This window comes from Microtus ochrogaster, chromosome 21 (genome assembly GCF_000317375.1).
Source record: "Microtus ochrogaster isolate Prairie Vole_2 chromosome 21, MicOch1.0, whole genome shotgun sequence".
Taxonomy (NCBI): Eukaryota; Metazoa; Chordata; class Mammalia; order Rodentia; family Cricetidae; genus Microtus; species Microtus ochrogaster.
Genome location: NC_022022.1, coordinates 39,477,953 through 39,501,440, shown reverse-complemented (window position 1 = coordinate 39,501,440; position 23,488 = coordinate 39,477,953). Strand labels below are relative to the sequence as shown.

General features: G+C 44.0%; 1 protein-coding gene across 1 annotated transcript in view; it reads right to left on the bottom strand.

Moving 5' to 3' along the window:
• Positions 1-23,488, bottom strand: part of Syde2 (synapse defective Rho GTPase homolog 2) — a 54,638-nt gene that overhangs the window by 28,458 nt on the left and 2,692 nt on the right. The window contains exons 2-4 of the mRNA XM_005357400.3: positions 15,485-16,177; positions 11,789-12,873; positions 7,328-7,454 (exon numbers count right to left, since the gene is read on the bottom strand). Coding sequence (XP_005357457.1) covers positions 7,328-7,454; positions 11,789-12,873; positions 15,485-16,177 — 1,905 coding nt within the window. The remainder of the gene's footprint in view (positions 1-7,327; positions 7,455-11,788; positions 12,874-15,484; positions 16,178-23,488) is intronic.

Sequence of the window (23,488 nt, the reverse complement as noted above, 5' to 3'; positions counted from 1 at the left end):
ACATGGTGGCTCACAACCATCTGTAATGAGGTCTGGTGCCCTCTTCTGGCCTGCAGACATACACACAGACAGAATATTGTATACATAACAAATAAATAAATAAATATTTAAAAAAAAAAACACTGGTGATTTGCATTCATGTAAGTTTCCTTAGTAATTAACTCTGTTTGGAACATGCCAAAATACAGACATAATTTCCATAGTTTTGCTAAGTCATGATGAAAGACGTTCTTAATATATAAGCTCTCCTGACTGCCCCCACGAGAAGATTCCGCACGTGCAAGCAGTTAAGAAAGTAAGACAAATGCATGTTAGTTGTAAACTATTCTACTGCCCAAATTTTGAGCTTCTAAACTTTTAGTGGGTACTGAGGGGACACCAACTGCCCAAAGCCTTTGTAAATCGGCAAGGGGGCATCAGGGACATCAACAAATCTCCTCTCTAACTCTGCACTTGAGTCTTAGATATAATAGATCGTTAGTCTCCAATGTTCTGCTGTCATTCAAAAGGAAAAGGATCACTTCTTATACCAAGTACATTAAACAGAAGTCAAGAACGGAAGGCATCAGATTTCTCACTGTGAAAGTTAAGAGAAGTCTGAAGAATATTGGGAAGCATAAAAACTGTGTCAAGAGATGACTATAGTACATGTAGTTTTAAAAACACTTTATTTCAGTAGCAAAAGGGAAGGCAGGACCTGCCTCTATGCCATGTCTAGGGCTTCACCATCCAAGTGAGTCTTAGTGATGATATTGCTTGAAATTAGGGGACACAAGAAGAAACAACAGTTTCGCAGGTAGGCAGACTGTCTATGGGATGTGTAAATTTGCTCCATACAAAACTTAGGAGGCTTAGGAAGACAGGAGCAAAGAGCTGGACCCGAGAATGAGCAACTTAAAGATGACTGTGGAAGGTGTAGGGATCTGAAGTTCAAGGTCATCTCATCTTCTGTCACACAGCAAATTCCAGGACAGCCTGATAATTGAGCCCGTGTGTGTGTGTGTGTGTGTGTGTGTGTGTGTGACACAGAGAGAGTATTGGGAACATAAAAACCATGTCAAGAGATGACTAGGAAATAGCTCCAAAGGGAAGAGCTCTCTCAAACACAGCTAAGGAAGAATGACGAAAGACCCACGTGGTCAGAAAAGGTGCTCTCGGGGATGAATAGAAAAAAAGGCATGCATGTTGCCAAGGAGGACAAGGAAAAGCTGCGTCAAGACAGACTCTGGGGTACCAAATGATACACAATAACTTGGTTAGAAAAGAATGGCCATAAATGCCAGGGGGTGCAGCCCATTCCTGCCCCACCGCATCAGAATCTCCTGCCAGGACCCATGCAGGTATTTATAAACAAATTCCTCTTCTGAGTGTATGGCAAAGGGTTTCTGTAGCAAGGTCTAGGAGCCAATGACCTAATGGCAATTAGAGATAAGGACCACAAAGAGAAGAGCCCTGAGAAAAGGACATCAGCTGTGTTGGCAAGCGGTAAAGGACGGAGCCAGATGGCTGGCTAGATGAATGGGCATGAAAGAAGACAGCAGAAAGGTCTCCAAGGCCCAGGAGAGAGGGGCTGGAACCAACTCGGGAAGTCCCCAGAGAAGAAAGCAGAGACTCCTGAGAAAACAGGAAGGCATGGAATCAGTTCAAGATGTCGGGAAGATCATGTGTATCCCACACCCAGGGAAGCGGGGAGGATGAGAAGACTCACTGAGCGATCAAAGCAGAAGGCACTGCTCGCCCCTGAAGGCGGCGTGAGGAGACAGGGGCATCAGAGGGGTGATGGATTTGTAGACACCGGAGAACAAGGGATGCAGCACAGAGAAGGGAGGGAGAAAGGATATGTCGAGGAGAGAGAGAGAGAAAAGAAAAAGAAGCAATCCCAACACATCAGCACCAAAAAGAATTAAATACTTGCGGGAAACAAAAAAGGTACGAAATTTTACTCAGAAAACTCTCTTGAAAAAATTATAGGGGAGCTTAAAAAAACAGTCTGTGTTTATGGACCTGAGGATAACAACACTCCCTAAACTGCTTACAGAATCAATGCGGATCCTAACAAAATCCCAGCCAGGAGCAAGCGGCATAACTCAGGAAGAGTGCTTGCCTAGCATGTATGATCCTTGGCTTTGATCCCCATTGTCACCAATTAAGTAAAACAAAATCAATCTACTTTGTCACCAAAACGTATAAACTGATCCAAAAAAGTTCCATCCCACTCCCTATCCTGCCCCCACCCCATGCCCCCACCCCCTCATCCTGCCCCCACCCCACACCCCACTCCTCCAACCCCCACAGCGGGGGCAGCGCTAGGGTCTAGCCCCTTCAGGCCCCTGGAGGCCTTCATTTATCCACAAAGTGATTCTTGCAGTTATACAGAACACAAAGGACCTAGACTACAAAAAGAAGAAGCAGCAAAGTTGGGCACACTGGTTCCTGTATCAGTTTTCCAACACTGTGACAAAATATCTGAAAGAAGAAACCTTTGGTTGGTTCATTGAGTCTCTCTATACAGCTGGCTGCCCTGGAAATCACTATGCATGCAGATCAGGCTGATGCTAAACTCACAGAGATGCACCTGCCTCTGCCTCCCGAGACCTGGGATTAAAGGCAGGCAACAGGAGGCCTGACCTAAGACAAGTAATGTTTTAAAGAAGAGTTTAACTTGGCTCATGGTTTTGGAGGTTTCAGTTCATGGCTGGCTCCATGGCTAGGTCTGTGGTAACGCAGCAACACAATGGAGGGGCATGGAGAAGGAGCTACCTTCTACCTTCTAGCTGCTGGGACATTGAGAGCAGGAGGCAGAGGCCAGGGACAAGGAGCAACCTTGAAGGTCACAAACAGGTAAAACAGCTCCTTCAACCAGGGCAGGTTTTCCATCTTTCCACCATCTTCCAATGATGGTATCAGATTATAAATCCACCAACTGGCTAATCCACTGAGTCAGAGCCCTCATGACCCTGTCATGGCCCCAAGCTCCATCCCTGCACACTTTCTTCAGGGACATCTCCCATCCACACCATAACAATACCCGAAAATAAAAAAAAAGAAAAGAAAAGAAAAAAAAAAGGCCCGGCGGTGGTGGCGCACGCCTTTAATCCCAGCACTCGGGAGGCAGAGGCAGGCGGATCTCTGTAAGTTCGAGACCAGCCTGGTCTACAGAGCTAGTTCCAGGACAGGCTCCAAAACCACAGAGAAACCCTGTCTCGAAAAACCAAAAAAAAAAAAAAAAAAAAAAAACCAATACCCGAAAATGCAAGTCTCATGGTACAACCTAAACAAGACGACAGTGTGGCTTAGGCATCGCTAGACATACATATGCTGACGACAACTGGTACATGAACGTCATAGCAGCTCTACCGGTAACAACCCCACACTGAGAATCAGGCAAGTGTTGGTCGAGAGATGAATGGATGAGCCAACGCCGTCATACCCACTGCATCCAGAGAGCGGAACACTGTCTGGCATGGACACTTGGAACGACATGGGGGAATTTCAAAGTAATTTTGCAAGTAAACAAAACCACATCTGTTTGCTTATAAAAAGCAAAAGTAAAGTCCCTCCTGTATGGTTCTATTATATAACTTTTAGAGAACAGAACCAATTTATAGCAATAGGAAGATCTGTGGCTGCCTGTGAATGGGGGCAGTGGGGTGGTGGATTGTGCACGCAGAGGAGACTAAGGAGGACACTGGCGACACTTGTATCCTTGATACTCATTGTGGCTATGGTCTCACGGCGCATACACATGTGAAAACACCAGCTGCATGCTTTAAATACATGTGCTTTATTTTATTTTATGGCAGTTATGCCTCAATAAAGCTGTTGTGTAAGATTAACTACTGGCATTGTGGGGTGGAAGCTTTGCCAGCCGGGAGAAACAAAAAGGGGCCATGGAAGGACACTCAGGACATTTGATGGAAGTAACTGAATAGTGAACCATAGGAAAGAACACTGTAACAGCGGGGACTTAGGAGAAAGCAGCAGGCACACGTAAATTAAAGGAGGCTAACTCAGTGGGAAAAAGCAACTGGAAAAGGAATGAGGAAGCCTGAAGGACAGGAAAGGCTAGAACTGGAACGGAAACAATTCCAAATTTTAGCAATAAGCGGATTCTGGATCTTGGGAGTGAGTCACCGAAGTCGAGTCGACGAAGAGGTCACCTGGCACCAGGCCAGGAGGCACACGGGTCACGAACCCTACCTGGAACTTGGGAGGCTAAGGCAGGACTGTAAATTCGAGGCCAGTCAGAGCTATTTAGTGGGGCTCCGTCTCAATCAACAAGTCACTTGGGACAACAAACCCAAGAATCTAGTGTTCGGAATTTGGTGTTTGCTGTTAAAATCATTTAAAATGATGGAAAATATAAGCAGAAAGAAGGTATCAAATATTTCATTACACAGACTTCACACACTCTGTCCCGTGCCTGTTCTAAAACACAACGCATCCCACTTTGTTCCAGACGAAAGGACTACTGAAAACACATCAGCTTCTGAACACACAGCGCACGCATTTCGTTCCTTTCCTGCGTTTAGACTCACTGAGCTATTATTTTCCAGAGTTTATGCAGAAATGGAGCTCATGCAGAGGAAACACTCGAGGCAACGTCACCACTGGCTAGTTCCCAAACCCACGGCACTCTCTCTTTGGAGGCACAGTGGCCCCGTGTGTAATTTATCCCAATCCCACCAGTTTCTCAAACAAATCATGTCATCGTTTTTTGTATTTTTTTTAATCAAGAAAGGAGCTCCAAATTCTTTTGTAAAATAGTTTAACTGAAATGGAATAGTGCAAATAACAGAGGGAAGAACCATGTAGTTTGTGGCTTCAGACTCTCCTATTTAGAAAAGAAAGTTACAAACCAGGCCTTCGCGAACCTATATTCACGTCTACAAACACTGCAAGTATCCAGACTCCAGTCCCTTCTTAAACAAAACAGTCAACTCAAATCACACCTTCCATCTATCTCTAAATACTCAGCGGCACTCTTATTCCCAAGCTAAGGCTTCACTGAGACAAAAATTTACTTTTAGTTTCTACTTTCCTAGAAATAGCTACCTCTATACAATTTTCCTTTAATGAATTCTTAAAGTGAATCCTTTGCTAATTTCACAAATTATATGTTATCTCTTTTTTTTAAGTAACAAGCCTCTCTTTACAAAAGACGTAGTTTCTGATTTGTTAAAAATTCATCCGAGCCAGGTAGAGAAGGCAGGGGAGGGGGAGGCGGGACCATCTCTGAGTTTGAGGCCAGCATGATCTATATAGCAAGTTCTAGGTCAGCCAGAACTACATAGTGAGACCCTGTCTCAAAACATAAAATGAGGGGCTGGAGAGATGGCTCAGAGGTTAAGAGCACTGGCTGTTCTTCCAGAGGACCTGGGTTCAATTCCTAGCACCCAACATGATGGCTCGCAACCATCTGTAACTCCAGCTCCAGGGGATCCAAAACCCTCACACAGACACACATGCAGGCAAAACACCAATGTGCGTAAAACAAAAATAAATAAATCATCTTTAAAAAGTTTCAAAAGAAAGTAAATAACGAAATATTCATAAGAGAGGAAAAATGCCTTGGTTTGCTTCTCTTAGTAGTGAACTGCTTGAGATCAGAGTTACATCATTCAAAATGACAGAAAACACTCTAGAGAAATAAGCCACTCAGCGTCCTGAGCCAGAACCTCAACTATCCCTAACCTGCAACACTAAAAGTAAACTTCAAGGTACAGTATCAGTAAGCAGTAAGCGAATTTTTCTTAAATGCTTACCTAAACTTAAACGTGTATAAAATAAGAAAACAAATTAGGAGGTAAACATCATTACATCAAGAAAAAAACTGTTAAGACAATCAAGCATAGAAAACAAAACTATCAAAATACCCTGAGGCCAGAGGAACCCACTGGGGCATCTACAGATGGAAGGCTTTGACGCCTGGGTCTGCTTCTCAATAGTCTTGGGTTGGAGGGGATCACATAGGGGAGAGAAGACGAGCCTGGTCAGGAGCTGTGAACTATGAAAACCAGGTGAGCGGAATGGATGCACCTCTACACTGGCCCCCACACGTTAGTAATTAAAAGGTAAAGAAATTTTAGGTGGAAAAACAGACCCAGAAGATTATTGGTAAGGTGAGGGGCAACCTCAAATTCAAACACCGTTCCTGTTCTCACAAAACCCGCCTCCACACAATGCTGCTTCACACTGTCTGTAACCTCTCCTGGCTTTGCTTTCCCAAACATTCCATCTCCTCCAAAGTTTCCGAGGCTCTTCCTTCTTCGTCTGCCTCCAAAGTTTTAGATCGCCCAAGTTCTTGTCTTTTTAAACTTTTATGGACTGTCCCGGGATTGAATTTCCTTTGTCAGTCACTCTCAACAAACTCCCATTATTCAGGTCCCCACAACTGCTAATGCTGTTTCCAGTGCTACACACAGGGACAGCTGTTGTCACTGCTGGGACAAAGATGTCTCTGCACGCTGGGCATGGTGGCGCTGACCCAGAACCCCAACACATGGAAGGCTGAGGCAGGAGGATTGCAGAGTTACTTGATGAGACCTAGTCTGGGGGAGAGGAAAGGAACACCTCAATCCCCAGCAGATGAGAACTCACTCCACTTGATCTCTCCATCCCCATCCCCTACTTCAAAACTTCATGGCAACCTTCCCCAACATTTCTGCAGCTAAAATCTCATGGGCAACCTTCCCCAACATTCCTGCAGCTAAAACAATATCCCTGCTCCAACGGATTTATTTCTGCTGATAGTACATGACCAGCAACGGTTCAGAATCATTCCTCTTGCTTGGCTTTGGGTGCTTGTTTGCGCCCTCCATCCCCCTCCCACCTCCCCACCCCTACCCCAGCCGCACTGGAAGAGTTGGGAAGGCACCATGGTTCCTTGACTTCCTTCTCTTCAACCCATCACACAGTTCCCAAATTAACATCCCCCAAAACAGCCTTCAATGACCCCACTCGCCTATTCAAATATCTTGACTGGACCCCTTCCGCCTATTAAGTAATCTAAATTCTCTGATCAGATGGGCCGTTTCCTTTCCACCAATCACCTAAGCACCAGTCAAATTGAACTCCTGAGCCATTTTAGTTCTCCCCATGAAGACCCGGACCTGCTGTGCTGAATGTAGCCCAGATCTCACTTCCCCCATCACTGGCTGTATCTTAATAACTCCCCTCAGAAAGTAAGACTCACAGTCTATGGGGGAAGGAAAGTAAGACTTCAGAACAGAATCAAATCAACGCAGGTTATAAAAGCGTATTTCCACTTTCTCTCCTGCAGGTGTAGTCTTCCCAGAATGGACATAAAATGAAATCTATTTTTTACCTGTTATTACATTTATATCTGGGTACTGGTTTTCACACAGACCAACAGTTTTGCTATCCTTCTCAAAAGCCTCGCGAAGCTCTTTCTTGACAGCTGCTGAACCACACAATCGATACAGGCCTACGACCTAGAAAGAAAACGCCTCGTTATGGACAGGATAATGAATGCAATGGCATACATCACGTGAACTTGGCAACAGTTATCGCAACACCTCAAATGCAGCTTCTGAGATCTCAAATTAACTGTTTCTACAGTAATGGGAGGAAAAAAAAAACATGTTTTAGGTAAAAACCGGCAATAAAATTAAAAAAGTTAAAAAGGTAAAATAAGGTCATTTTAGGTAAAATAGGTAATAAAATAATAAAAAGGTAAAATAAAGCCTACTTTAAAAGTCATACAGAAGTTCCACAGACAGTGCTCACCGGAACCTACAAAAGTATGTGTTAGGAACCCACCGCCAGCTCTTCTAATTACTACGTCTTCGGAAGCTCAATACATACCCAGGGAGAGGAAGCCAAAGTGGTCTCAAAAATAAATTAATTAATTAAATTAAATTTTTAAGAAAATCCCTGATTAATCTACTGGATTCTTTTGAAAAACTAAACTTCAAGAAATTTAAGGAGATGGGGTGGGAGGGGGCGGAGTCCAGCTACAATCCCCACAGCACAAATAACCCGGTGTGCTGGCTCACAGGTGAAGTTCCCGTCCCTGGGAATAGGAGGGTCAGGAACTCAGGATCACTCTTAGCTGCATAGTCAATACAAAGCCAGTCTGGACTATAAGGGCCTGTCTCAGAAGGGGGGAGGAAGGAAGGGACGGACAGAGGGAGGGACAAGGGACGGAGTTTAAGGAGAATAAGGGGTTGTCACCCATCCTTTCAAATCAAAAGGCTACTTAGGAAGCAGCCACCCTGAGCTGAAGGAACAGTGACAGAAAACTATTTCACAATAATGAGCCATGAGCAATCCTCAAAAGCTTGAATTAAGGATCTGCAGCGAGTGCTCTAAGTGACCTAGAAGACAGCAGCAGAGAGCTGGGTTCCACACGGGAGAGCATCACCACCACCGCGGGCAAAGGATATCTAGAGAACTCGACGACGAACTGTACTAACTGAAACACCGTCAAAAACCTGAATCTACTTCAAAGAAAGACCCACGCAAAGTGCTCCTACGTGCCAAAGGATCCACACAGGGGGAAAACCAAGGAAAGTGCTAGAAAGACAATTCTCATTTCAACTCCTAACTGAAGTCCCGAGCCATCCATACTGAGAACAGCATGTTAGGGCTAGCATACCACCTCGAGAAACACGGTGAAATCACACATGGTGCATAGACATACATGCAGGCAAATACCATGCACATAAAATAAAATAATAATTAAAACAGAATGCAGGAGGCTGGCAAACCTAAAATCTCAAGAGATCACCTCTCTGTCATGGTTCTGACTAACAAATAGAATCCATTTACTGGGGAAAACCCACAGATAAATTAAGTTTGTTATTTCAGGCTAAACTGTATGTTTAAAATGTGCAGTACAAAGAAAATAGAGGCCAAATGTTAAACAAGATCAAGGGAAATGCTTCTGTCGTAAAGGAACCAACTTTATTATAGTCCTTTGATAGAGGCCCATTTAAGTATAATGAAGTCCTATAGTAAGAATTTATACCTTTGAACCTGACAGACTAAAGTACTATTTAAGACAGTAGGCAATAAGCTGATCAAACATTTTATGACAATCACAGATCCCCATCACAGGTTTTAAAGGCTAAAGAAGTGAAGATCTGTCATGTGCATCAAAGGAAGGACATTCAGGATACAGCCCTCCGTTCAGAGGCTGACTGACATGAACACTTTAGTGACAGTGGACGGGCCATGACTGTGATCTCTGGAGAAGCAGAAGCAGCCGTGTGCAGAGCAGCTACAAGATCACATGTCCATGTCACACCTCTTCTTTGGTTTTCGCAGTGAAAAAAGCAAAGACAGTAGCAAAGAAGCAAACAAAACTTAGACGGGGGACTGCGTGGCAGGCTGCAGGTACAGGTTTAATAGCCCCTGTCCACTTGGTCTCTTAGATGGGGAAGAAGGAAAGGGCTCAAAACAAATACTTCTTAATATGCCACTTTCTAAAACGATTTTTTTAGTTATTATTTTATTATGTGTACAGGCATTTGCCTACATATATGTCTGTGTATTATGTGAATGCCTGGTGCCCATGGAGGCCGGAAAAGGATGTTAGGTCTCCTGGAAATGGACTTACAGACAGCTGTGAGCCACTATGTGGTTGGCGGAATCGAAACCAGGTCCCTCTACACGAGCAGCCAGTGCTCTTAACTGCTAAACCATCTCTCTAGGCCCAAAAGACTTATTTTTAAGTGTGTGTATGTGTGTGTGCGTGAGTGTGTGTGCACGTGTGTGTGTGTACGCACATGTGTGTGTGTGCATGTGTGTATGCGCACGTGTGTGTGCATGTGCGTGCATGTGTGTGTGTGTGTACACGCGCACGTGAGTGCAGGTATAGAAGTGTCGGCTCCCCTGGAGCTAGAGTCACAGACAGAGATGAGCAGCCAGACATAGGTGCTGGGAACAGGATTTGGGTCTTCTGGAAGAGCAGGAAAAACTCTTGACCACCGAGCCATCTCTCCAGCCCTCGGAAACACAATCCTCAGAAGGTGCAGTGCTGCTGCACACCTGCAATGTCAGGACTTAGGAGGCGGAGACAACAGGATCGGGAGTTCAGGAGCAGCCTCCGCTACCAATCTGGTTTATTAAAAACAACACATTAGTCCAAACGTACTGCTGAGAGCTTCCAGGCCACAGGAAATCTTTATTTTGTACTACAGACATTTAGTTAACTGTCCTGAGTGTGCACCCGTGTGCCTCGGTCCACACGTGAAGGTCCCAGGCTCATTTTCTCCTTCCATCAGGTGAGTCCCAGGGATCAAATCAGGTCAGCGGCCTTTACCTGCTGAGCCATCTTCCTAGTCCAGGAAATCTTCCTTAAACTTTTATACAAGAATCACTGCTAAAAGCAGCAGTCTTTGAGACAGGGTTTCTCTGTGTAGCCCTGGCTGTCGAGGAACTCATTTTCTAGACCATGCTGGCCTGGAACTCAGGGAGCCACCTGTCTCTGCCTCCAGGGATTAAAGGTGTATACAACCATCCCCTGGCAAAACCAGCGGTCTGTGTGCACCTGTTTTCTGCACCTTTCAGAACATAAACTACGAGAGTACTGCTTGAGCACCTTATTTTAATTTTAAATTGAAGTTTCTATTTAATGATTAACTTGAAAATCTACCTAATCTCTGAGCTTCTACACAAGGTGGGGGTGGGGACAGAAGAGGAAATGGAAAACGTTATGCATAAATTAGCTGGCTGGAAGCTGGACTGTAAGCAAAAAAACTTGTTCCAAAGGCAACATCAACTGGAGACAGAATCACGTGTCTGCGCATTTAAGTCCTTCTGGAAGGTTACACACCCTGTTTCTGGCTACAATTTTCACACTGCATTAAAAAGAAGAACGGATTTTGTTTCTTCTACAGATTGCCTTTGTGGCCGGGCGGTGGTGGCGCACGCCTTCAATCCCAGCACTTGGGAAAGGCAGAGGCAGGCGGAGTTCGAGACCAGCCTGGTCTACAAGAGCTAGTTCCAGGACAGGCTCCAAAACCACAGAGAAACCCTGTCTCGAAAAACCAAAAAAAAAAAAAAAAAAAAAAAAAAATGTTTGTATAAACCAGATTGCCTTTGTGTCCTATTTTAGAAGTGTGGAAAGATGTTTCTCTGGTTAAGAGCACTGGCTGCTTCCCCAGAGGAGCTTGGTTCAATTCCTAGCATCCACACGGCCCCTTACAATTGTCTGTAAATCTAATTCCAGGGCATTCCAACACCCTCTTTGGGCTTCCATGGGCCCCAGGCAAACATCGAGCAGGCAAAATGCCCGTACACATAAATAATAAAATTAACAAACAAAATGTGGACACGGGTTCTGATCATTAAGGAGCTCTCCTCACCTCAGGTGCGGACCCAGAGTAAAGAGCCGGGTAAGTTTGGACTTCTGAAGAGGGAACTGGGAGAATCAGGATGAGGTTAATCTCAGGTGTCAAGCCAGGTCTTGTGACCCACCATTGGAATGGCCCCAGAATTTCAAAGCACACAGAAGTATGTATTAAAGAACCGAGTCTTCCTATGTTAGCAGCTTTTCAAGACAATTTGCTGTAAAGTAATCTAGTCCTAAACCCCATGTAGTTCCGTCTCACAACATAAACTGTGGCATCGTCTAGCAGGCTCTCAAATCACAGGCAACGAAAGCTAAGCTATGACACATTCCAAAAATAATGCAATACCAATACAGCAGGGTTAGGGAGATGTCTAAATCTCTCTTGTTTTTTCAACCTTACCTTGAATTCCTGTTCCCCAGACTTAACAAGCAACCAATAAAGGAGAGCAGGGAAAGGCAGTGAAATACCTGGCAGCCCCTCTTCTCAATTTCCACAATACATTTCTGTATCAGCAGCGGCACCATCGACCCCGCATTTTCTTTCTCCACAACCTTCTGAATGTCAACCCCAAACATGACGGATTCCCGGCTTTTATCGAGGCCATGGAGAGAATTCTCCCACTGTTCCAGGAGGGTCACCTTCACATAAATAAGGCCTCTGGGTTCAAGTTTGACCGCCAGCTGGTGTGTCTTTGTCACTCTGAAGAGAGTGGGCAGGACAATTGTGCCGTGACAGCACACTCGGTTTCTCCTTGGAGTGGGCTCCCAACTGAACACCACCAGCTTCAAATGCTGTGCGTTTTCGATCTCTATGTTGAAAGTGTGGTCCATGTCTAAGAATGTCGTCCGGCAGGTGAGCAAAGCTGTTCTGGCTTTGTTCACCGAGTCTACCTGAATGGCACAGAAGACGTCTTTGGAATCCATCCGGGGTGGCTTGAGCCCCTCTGCTCCATAGAAGTGCACGTTCATGAGGCCTGATATGTACTGTGAGCACTTGGGCTGGTCGGCAAAGCTGTAGTGTCTGAAGGCATCGATGTCTATATCGTTTTTGCTACAACTGCTCGGAATGGCTTCTCTTCCTTTCCCGAGTTTGTGCTCGGATCCGTGCTTGCTCGATTTAGTTCTAAGTTCGGGTGAATCTCCATCGCTAAGGTAACCACCCTTGCAGGAATACTTGGAGCTCCCGGTAGTTTTCTTCTGGTAGCTGTGCTGAGACGAAACACTGGTATCAAGATGGTACCGGCTTATGACGTTCCTGGTCGGGTTCCCAGAGGGGACAGGGGCACCATGTGGCAGCTGGCGACAGCTGCACTTGGAAGGGGTACTCTCTGGACTGCTTATATCGTGCGAGGGTCCCCTGGCACCCAGCTTCCGGCTGAATTCTGGCAACCTTTTCATCTTCATGGACAGTTTCCTCACAGTGCGTGGAGATTTTATTTTATCTGGCAAAGACCAAGTAATGGAACTGCCTTTCTTCCCAGGGCTAGGGCTCGGAGAAGATGGCTCCATACCTCTCAATTCAGTCCTATTTGCAGAAACCAAGACCCCAGGACCTTAAAAGTGAGAAAGAAAGTTACTACAAAGAGAAGGGCACACTTCTTTTTATTTATTTATTTATTTATTTATTTATTAAAGATTTCTGTCTCTTCCCCGCCACCGCCTCCCATTTCCCTCCCCCTCCCCCAATCAAGTCCCCCTCCCTCGTCACAACTTCTTATTTCTGCTTTAGAAGCCAGCTGGTGCTCCTGTGGCCACAGGGCCCTTTCCACACCTCCCTCTGCAGTGCTCCCCAGCGCGTGCAGATCCCTACATGGTGGCTTAAGTTTTGGAGCAACTGGAAATGCCTCTAGCTCAGAACATTCAACTAGAAGGACAGCTCTAACGTCACAACGCTGCTGTATTTATACCCTCTAAAGCCCAGGGGTGCACAGAGCAGTGTCCATTAAAAAAAAAAAAGGTAGCTAGGCGGTGGTGGCACACGCCTTTAATCCCAGCACTCGGGAGGCAGAGGCGGTCGGATCTCTGTGAGTTCGAGGCCAGCCTGGTCTACAAGAGCTAGTTCCTGGGAAGGTACCAAAGCTATACAGAGAAACCCTGTCTCGAAAAAAACAAACAAAAGTTAAAAACCAAAGAAGTCTGTAATTGGGCAGCAAAGAGGCCGACTTTGTTCTGAAAGTCTATTAGGCTGTTCTATATCCAATTAAACTTCCTGGAACTGGTTCTGGCACAACACTGATAGAAGATGCTAAACAATTTTTCTAGTTAGAAAGGACAGATTAATAAATTTCATTCTTTTAGTCGGTACATGTTCCTACTAAGTTTTCAAATTAATCAAACAAAATAAAAATATGCTCTGAAGCCAGGTGGTGGTGCGCACCTTTAATCCGAGCACCTGGAAGGCGGAGGCAGGAGGATCTCTGTGAGCTCAAGGCCATTCTCTACTACAGAGTGAATTACAGGACAGCCAGGATTGTTATTTAGAGGAACTTGGTATCGGAAAACCAAAATAGAAAAAGAAAATGTTCTGAAAACAGAAACATTGCACAGTGGATGTTGGTGGCACACACCTTTGATCCTGGCACTCAGAAGTACAGACAGGTAGGTCTCTGAGTTTGAGCCCAGCCTGGTGTACGAAGCAAGTTCAAGGACAGCCAGGCCTACACAGAGAAACCCTGTCTTGAAAAACACCCCCCACAGTTCAGCATCATCCCAATTATTTCATATTCGATTTTCAGATTCTTGAATACTCCTTTAGATAAAGATCCAATAACCTTAATACCAGAATCTAATCTTGGCAGAAGTATTTCAGGATTAAAGTGAGCATGTTTATCTGCTTAGAATCAGCAAATTAAATCGTTACCACGAAAGTCGCCCACCACCCATCCCTGTATCCTAACGACAAGCACTGTTTCATGCAGAGAGAGACTACTAAGCACGCACACTGAGCTTTTCTGGTGAACAGTTAGTAAGAAATGGAGGACTTGCCTACCAGACAAAGCTTCCCTTGTACTGCCAACCACAAAACAGTCCTACTGGCTCACTGGTCTAGAACATTCTATAGTAATCAGGGTCCTGTTTTATCTAACATTAACCTATTTTGCTATAGAAAGGCTACTCAGTGTATTAAACTGCTCTGGGTTTTCCTAAATTATTAAGGAATTTAATAATCTGATTCTTTTTCTAAACTGTTAATAAACAGTTCCTACTGGAGTCATTCAGAGATTCTATAGCAGACAAGAGGGAATTTATTAAAACAAAAATGTAGGGCTACAGAGAAGGCTGAGCGCGGAAAGCGCCTGCTGCCCGAAACATGAAAACGGAGTCAAATCCTGGAGCTCATGTGAGTCAGTAATAGGTGTTGCTACAGAGAGCAGGAGGTGGAGAGGTGCAGCCTAGCCTGGCCACACAGTGGTTAACAATGAGAAGAACCTCCTGCCTCACACAAGGAAGAAGGGTGAAGACAGACACTCAAGGCTGTCTCTAACCTCCACGAGTTCTGTAGTGTGGGTGTGCCGTGACTTACACACATGAACAAGCACACACATGCACACACCACACAGGAACAAACACACACATGCACATTCACACACACACAACACACACAATTGCTTTGATTTTTAATATTTAAGAGTTGAACTACTACAAAATTCTATTGTCAGTGAAACTAGAATTATATCAACTAAATCACAAAACAGCTATGAGAAGTATAAAATGAAAGATGCTTAAATATAAAAATTTATGCAGGCCGGGCGATGGTGGTGCACGCCTTTAATCCCAGCACTCGGGAGGCAGAGGCAGGCGGATCTCTGTGAGTTCGAGACCAGCCTGGTCTACAGAGCTAGTTCCAGGACAGGCTCTAAAAAGCCACAGAGAAACCCTGTCTCGAAAAAACCAAAAAAAAAAAAAAAAAAGAAAAAAGAAAAAAGAAATTTATGCACCAAGCCAGAGGGGCTGGATCCTCCAGGAGCTGGAGCTATAGGTGGCTGACTGTCAGCCAAGTGCTGGGACCCAAACTCAGGTCCTCTGCAAGAGCAGCAAGCACTTTTCACGCAGGTCCGAAACATCTTCACTTTATACACACATAGAGCCGACATCATCTGGGTTTACTGCTAGGAACTATCAAGGAGTAGGAAATAGAGGTATCAGGTGTACAGTGACGTTTACCTGTAAAGGCAGATTTCAGCACGGGGCTCTCCTCTGCCGTGATGCCTTCCTGTGTCCTGGGTCCTAACCTTTGCCTGCGCTGCTGCGTAACCTCTGTGGACTGGATGGAGTCTACAGGGCTAATTCCATCCGACTGTGTGCTCGGCACATCACCTGTGTTCTGGGCAGAACACAGTCGCTCTTCACCATGCAGCTCAGCCTTCCTCAGGTCTCTCGCAGACACCATGTTCGCACGGAGAGCAGGGAGCTTCACTGTGGTAGCGTTAGCCTCCTCAAGACTCAAGACACCTGCTGCGCCAAGCTCCTCTTCCTCGGGGATGGGATTGTACCATATCTCCCCTTCATCATCAGCATCATTGTCCTCACTGAAGTCTAAAGAGCAGTTTCCTGAGAATGAAGAGCTGGAGGCATCACACATCGCATGTGCGTAGTGTTCCCTTGGGGACTTGCAGAAAGGCTGTGACGGCGCATATCTGGGTGGCGACACTGGGGAGAGCGGGAAATTGCTTCTCTCTTGGCATGGCTTACTCTCTTCCAGACTCTGAGACCTCAGGGTGCTCTGATACAGCCAATTGCGTTTCTTTGAGACAGTGATGTTGTTAAGGGGCTGATGACCTCTAAGCTCAGCATTATCCTGTACATCTTCAGGTTCCCTTTTCTTCGATGGAGACCCATAGACATTTTCAAATAAGTCTGCTTCAAAGGAGAAACAAGAGAGCATAATAATGTCAGGGACAGCAGGAAAGACATGTCACTTCAGATCAGCTATTAAAACGTTTAAAAATAAAAATGATATTAATTATATTCACAGATCAAAATCAAATCACAAAAACTTTTTTCCATTGAAATATAATTCTAATTTAGAAATCCAAGTGGGTATATAAGTGTTATGAAATTCTAAGGGATAAACAAGTGAACAGTGCCTTTGTTGTAAAATACAATGGTGCTCAAGTCTTATGCTAAGCAAACTATCTGATCTATAGAAAGTTACTAAAGAGTTAAAGTATGCTTTTAATTGGTATGAGTGACATTCAAAGGACCAAAAGTCATAAGAAAGCACAAGTAACATTCTTTTACTTTCACGAAGACTAATTTTTAATAAAAGCCTTTAAATTCACATAAGGAACAGATAAATATTGAGCAAAACAGTGATCTAATAGCAGCAATAACAATGCATTAAGCTATAAGATGCTTCATAATAAACAAAGAATTAGGTCCATGTATAATCAAGGCTTTCAGTAACCTTCCATTTACTGAAAAAAAAAATTTTTTAATGTAAATTTACCATTCTCTTTTAAACCTAAACATGTACCCAAATGCAATTAGACCAAATCCTTCATCGCAAACTGAGGTTCCAGGCCAGATATTTCTAGATACATAATCTAGACTAGCTATTTTGTTTGCTTGTTTTTCGAGACGGGGTTTCTCTGTGTAGCCCTGGCTGTCCTGGAATTTGCTCTAAAGACCAGGCTGGCCTGGAACTCGGAGATCCACTGCCTCCCGTGTGCTCACTTGTCTAGACTAGCTCTTCAGAGCTCCTACAATGGAAGACACTGGTCTACTCAATGAGTGACCACTGTGTGCCGAGCAGGAGAAACAGCAGCAGGGAAGGGCTGAATCCCTGACCCTTCAACACAGCAGTGGTCTCAACCCTCCTAACGCTGGGACCCTTTAGTACAGTTCTTCATGCTGTGTCGACCCAAACCATACAATTATTTTGCTACTGTTATGAATTATAATGTAAATATCCGTGCTCTACAGCAATCTTGCGAGTATGAGTGGTGTTCATAACTAGGTCTGTCTCTAAAACTGGCAACCTTGCGCCTTCCCAGACCACACAGCCCACTAACAGTAGGAAGTGACTGCCTCTGAATGTAAGACAGCCTGCATTTTACCGTATGGGGCACTGCTGATAAAAGATAGATGCCATGTAAAAAACCCTACTCACCAGACCCAAGTTCCTCCCTGGGACCAGCTAGTTGGCAAATAGAAGGGGCAGCTTCCCCACCCTGACCCCTCCCTTGCGGAAGGATCATCTCCACCCTCTAGGTCTGAAGATGCAAACATGACACATACTCGGTAAGATCTTGAGATGATTTCCTTTCAATATTTTTAATTAAGGAAAACTTGATTCTAGCATCTCTCTTTTTGGACCAGAGAGATGGTTCAGTTAGGAGTACTTACCGCTCTCACGTTAGACACAAGTTGCGTTCCTAGCACCCATATCAAGAAGCCTGCACCCCTGGAACTCCAGCTCCAGGGGATGACTCCTCTTTTGGCCTCCACAGGCAACCGTATTCACACGGACATAGACACATAATTGAAAAATAAGCCAGGCCTACTGGTGCACACCTTTCATCCTAACACTTGGGAGGCAGAAGCAGGCAGATCTCTGAATTCAAGGCCAGCCTGGGCTACAGAGGGAGTTCCGGGGCAACCAGGATTACACAGATAAACTAAAATAAAAATAAAATACATATTTTAAAAAATTGTTTCTTCGGTTCTCCCTCCTCCGTGCCCAAAGATAACAAGAACAAGGATCTCGGAAGTCACCAGGGCTCTGGGTTCTCAGGGATCACAGGCTCTTTCCCAGGGCTCTGAAATCTAGAACGACCTTGCCTTTCAGGCCACATCTCTCTCATTGTGTAATAGCATATCAGACCTGTACGAGACACTGTTTACACACAGTTCAGACACAACGACAAAGCCGAAACTAGAAGTCACATCTTGTTGATCTTCTCAGAGCTCTTTAGCAATACCCAAAAACTTATGTAGCTGGACACATTATTTTGTGTCCTGCCATTGTCTTTCACATACTATCCATCCCACACCATTCCTGATGGGCATCCACATGCACTACATTCCAAGGAACCGGAATGAGAAAAATAAATCTATTAGCCTCTTATATCTAAGCAAGTTGATGTGTTTAACCAAAGCATAATACTACTAAAAGGAACAAGTGCACTGTGAGACACTCACTATTTTTGTTATTGTGCATGTGGTGTACAGAGTGTGTGAACATATGTGTGCATCCATGTAGAAGCCAGAGGATCCCCTGGAACTGGAGTTACAGAAGGTTGTAAGCCACCGTGTGAGTACTGGGAACAAACCTGGGTCCTCTGCAAGAGTCAGGCTCTAAACCACTGCGCCTTCTCTCCATCCCATCATGCTTTATTGAGACAGGATTTCTCATTGAACTCGGAAGGCTGTGTGTAATCGTCTCTCTCCTCCCTTCTTAAGTTAAAAACTAATGCCTAATTCAATTGCACAGATTTTAGAGTTAAATCTTGCTTCAGATTACAGATACACAAGAAGATGGAAGTAAAAACAAGTATGCAAAGTTGCAGGGCAAAATAAAAAAAAAGCACTCTCTTACAACGATATGTTAGTTGCTATAGTTTCCAGGTTCTAACTAAAATGATTTTATTTTGAAAATCTGTAAGAGAATGCAACAGTGGCGACTTTGGGGGAGTTTTTCACTGAGAAAAGTAGGCTGCATAGTGGTAAACTACTTGAGCCCATTTTATTCTCTCAACAATGATTTCATAGCAAAGACAGACGGTGTAGTATACTGAACATTTAACTGGCACGTCTCTCGCAGCATCAGCTGACTAAGCAGCAGTGCATTTGGTCGTTAACTGGAAATGTCCAGCACCCACAGCATCTTTCCATTGCTCCAGCATCCAGAAGCAGTGTCCTTCCTTCTCTTTAAAACCCTCAAATAAAACCAATTCTATAAGCATCAGACATTGATGCCTATGCTTAGGTTTTGTTGGTTTAAGAAGATGAACCTGTGTGTGCACTTCCCAGATAAATCCGAAGGGAGGTGGAGAAAAGACACGTTTTCTTTTCTTTTTTTATGACTAGCAATAAAAACCCTGAAGCAAACTATATGCTCACATTTGACACATCAGAGACTGAAAAAGTAGAAAGGAAAAGTTTGAGATGGTTTTCTTTTGTTTGTTTGCTTTTTGCTTTTCCAAGACACGGTTTCTCCGGGTAGCTCTGGCTGTGCTGGAAGTCACACTGTAGACCAGGCTGGCATAGAACTCAGAGATCTCCCTACTGGGACCCCAGGAGGTGTTTGAGAGAGCAGCACAGAAGAGAAGGGGAGCAGGATAAGTAAGTACTGCTAGGGGTGCTCTCTAGCTCAACCTCAAAGCTCCCCCAGGCCTAACTCCTCAATCTTCTCACATGCTGACTCGGTAAGGCAGTATCCTCACGATGCCTGCCAAGCGCCTACACTGTACCGCATAATTTTAGTATTCTCACAGTGGCCCAAGGAAAGAAGCCACAAGAAGCTGAGTATCTTGTCTAAGGTCAAAGAAGCAGAAAAGGTCTGTCCAGAAGTCCAGAACCTATAGACTACTGTTCTTCCACGTTCACCTCTCTGGCAGATTCCAAAATCTCCAACACTGATTGGTGAGAGATGGGATCAATTAAGATAACTGCTCAAATGCATCACGTATTATAAGTAAGTACTAACTATTAATCCATACAAGATTGAAGCAGAGAACTCTGCTTTGCTCTAACTGGGGTCAGCATAAGCATCAGGTATTAAATAAGGAAGTCATTCCAAAGCTGAGGCACGTGGGAACTCCAGGCCCTTACTAAAGAGAGGCCTTCCAAACGACACCATCTGTCCACCAAAAGCCTATTAAAATGCAGAAGCTCAGGACCCTGCCCAACTCTAAGGTTTTCCTGGAGTCCATAAGCACATTGTTTGAAAGCATCCTTCTCAAACAGCAAACACCAAACCTTCTGCAACAAGGGCCTAGAAAACAGCCTAAGATATTCTCAGAAGATACACAGACATCTCTTTGATTGCAAACCACTGATTTAGAAGCACAAGACTTTCAAACCAGCAGGACACCATTTTCTGCTGATTTTGTAATTCTCAAAGTTTTCCAGTGACCAGCAACTCCAATGTTCCATGGCGCTCTTCCAAAACAACAAACAAAAAAAGCTGCACTTGCTTCCAAAGGCCAGAACGCCACGCTGTCCCACACAGGATTTCAAGCGAGAAGACAGTCAGAAACCGTCCACTTGCTGCTACTAATGTTGAGGATGCTGGGGGGGGGGGGGGACACCGATGCAAGTACAACAAAGAAACCAGAGTTTCAAATACTTCAGAAAAGTAGTAGTGTATCATGGTATCAACTTTACTTAAGATGGTTAAAGATCATACCAGCTGGGGCTTGGGGGTCTTTGAGAAATGGCTGAGCTAATAAGAGCACTGGCTGCTCTTCCAGAGGACTCGGGTTCTAGTCCCAGCCCCCCACGACAGCAAACAACCGTCTGTAACTGGGTGGGCGCCTGGCACACTAGTGGTGCGCAAACAAAACACTCATGCACATTAAGATGAAAATAAATCAATCTTAAAAGGCAAAGAGGAGAAAGGGGAGGGGCAGAGTCAGTCCTGGTGGCACAGGTCTGTAATCCCAGCACTCAGGAGGCAGACAGAGCTGTGTAAATTACTGAATTCCAGAGCTATTGTAGAGACTCTATCTCCAAAAAGCAAACAAAAAAGATCATACAAATGGGGAACCGGGGCTGTGACTCAGTGGACACAGTGCTTGCCCAGTGTGCACAATGCCCTGGATGCCATCCAATGGGGTATGGACATGCACAGATCTGGAGTTCAAGGCCAGCACTGGCTACAAAAGCAGCAAAGAAGATCAAGCCATCTAATTCACACGACCTTAAAATTTCTAGGTTAAATTATTAAGTGACATAGCAAGTCTTTCACAGAAGCAAAAGTGGAGTCAAGGAGGCTCAATTAAAGAATAGCCACACTAACTCAACCGATGCTCCAAATATATTTCTAAAAATTACACGCTAATTAAAATTAAGACTTATAATGAAGTGCAGTTGGCAAATAAACTATGATTCCTTCATAATTTTAAGGCTTGCAGAAACTTGACAATATTTACTGTGTGTAATGACTTTAGATTTCTTAAATAATCATCTCAATTAGGAACAAATTGGCCAATCTGTGAACACTGCACACGTAAACGCATCCGACTGCTGGCATCATGATACAGGAAACGTTTAATGGTTCTTGGAGCCAGATAGCAAAACAGAAAGCCCCTTGTTTCCATGTCATAACAGCCTGTAAGAGTCTCCAAACATTTTAGTACTCAGAGTAGGCAGCTCCAGGTCATTACACAGCTATTAGATTCTGAACTGTAATCTTATTTTGAAAAAAATATATATCCTTATAAATACTTAGAAAGTGTGATATAAACCCTTTAAAATACTTACCTTCCTTTGTACAGCTAAGAATAGACTGTTTCAACGCTAGACTCTGCAATTTCTCAGAAGAAAACAGCTTTGAAAATTTTATTGTAGTCTCTTTTGTGTGTTGGTGGAAGAGTGGATCTGTAATCACATCCAAGTCTTGACCCTAATACGCACATACTCTACCACTGAGCTATATAAACAACCCAAGAAATATTACTCATATACTCTACCACTGAGCTACATAAACAACCCAACAAATTGACTTAAAAGTGCACTCCAAGAAACATCAACTTTAAACGGTATATAGCAAGGCTGTAGAGATGGCTCAGCAGTAAGGAGCACTTGTTCTTGCAGATGACCGGGGCTCAATTCCCAGCACCCACATGGAGGCTCACAGTCGTGGATCAGTCTACTCCCTCCAAGGCACCAGGCAGACACGTAGTGCCCACAAATACGTGCAAGCACACAAACACATAAAATACATCTTAAGAAATACTTTAGTTAGAAAAAAAATAAACTAAATTATCATTAAATTCTTTTAAAAGTTTTAGAGACTATTCTAGAATCCCCCCATCTCCTTCTATGCATGCACTCTAAACCGTGTTTTATAAAACTCCATTCATTTCCTCAGGCCAAGTCATTTAATAAAATTAATTGTATCAAGCCTCTAGAAGATTTTGAGTCCCTTGGACCTTATATGGAAAAGTTTTTAAGCCCTGAGAACAGAGTATGAATCCAGACAACAGTGTGAATCTGTACACAGCAGCTAAGTGAGACAGCACCCCAGCAGGAAGCCCTCAGCGGACTCCTTACCTCTAGGTCCTTTGTGCTGCCTGACAATGGCCTTATCTTGGGTGGGGAGAAGAGAAGGGAGTGGAGCTGGTGGAAGAATCCAGGTCGTGCAGACGGGCAAACCACCAAGAAAACTATCTTCATCGCAGATGCCAAAAAACCTATTTTGTTATTTTTACTTCCTAAAGAATAGATGTGTGATATGAACAGAAGTAAGGAAGCCAGAGTTTAGGTCGGAGATTTTGGCAGCTTTAGGTTAGATTTCTTATAAAATACTGCTATAGTAATTGCAATATTTAGTTTTAATTTTAATTGCAGAGTTTGGTTTTAATATTTGTATTTAATGTCATAATAGAAGAGCAACAAATTCATCCTTCGAGGAAATATACTTTTAATTCCCTGAGTACTTACACAATGACTAAAGTAATTCGGTGGTGACTGTTTTTACAAGGAGTTTTGTTATCAGTGAAAGTTATCAGAGTTGAATTGAACCAAGCTGAAGGAGCTTGAAGGTCATCAGACTTTGGACACCAGTACTTGGGAGCAGGGAAAGTCGGGGGAGGGGGTTTGTTGTTGATTTGGGTTTCCTACACTTTGGGCTTTTGTTTTTTTATGTGAGCTTGGTGAAATTCACTTCTCTTGACAAAGACAAGACTACTCCTTTACTTGGGTGAAACAGAATCTACTGCTGAATATATGTTATCTGAATATATATTATCTATATATCATACAAAATCATTGTTTAATTAGAACTTTTGTGATCTTTGCTTCTAGTCACATTTGTGTTTTATTGATTAACGATGGTGTGTAATAACCCAATTCTGTGGGATCTGTAATCTTTCCTCTTTAATTCTTTTTTTTTTTGGTTTTTCGAGACAGGGTTTCTCTGTGGTTTTGGAGCCTGTCCTGGAACGAGCTCTTGTAGACCAGGCTGGTCTCGAACTCACAGAGATCCGCCTGCCTCTGCCT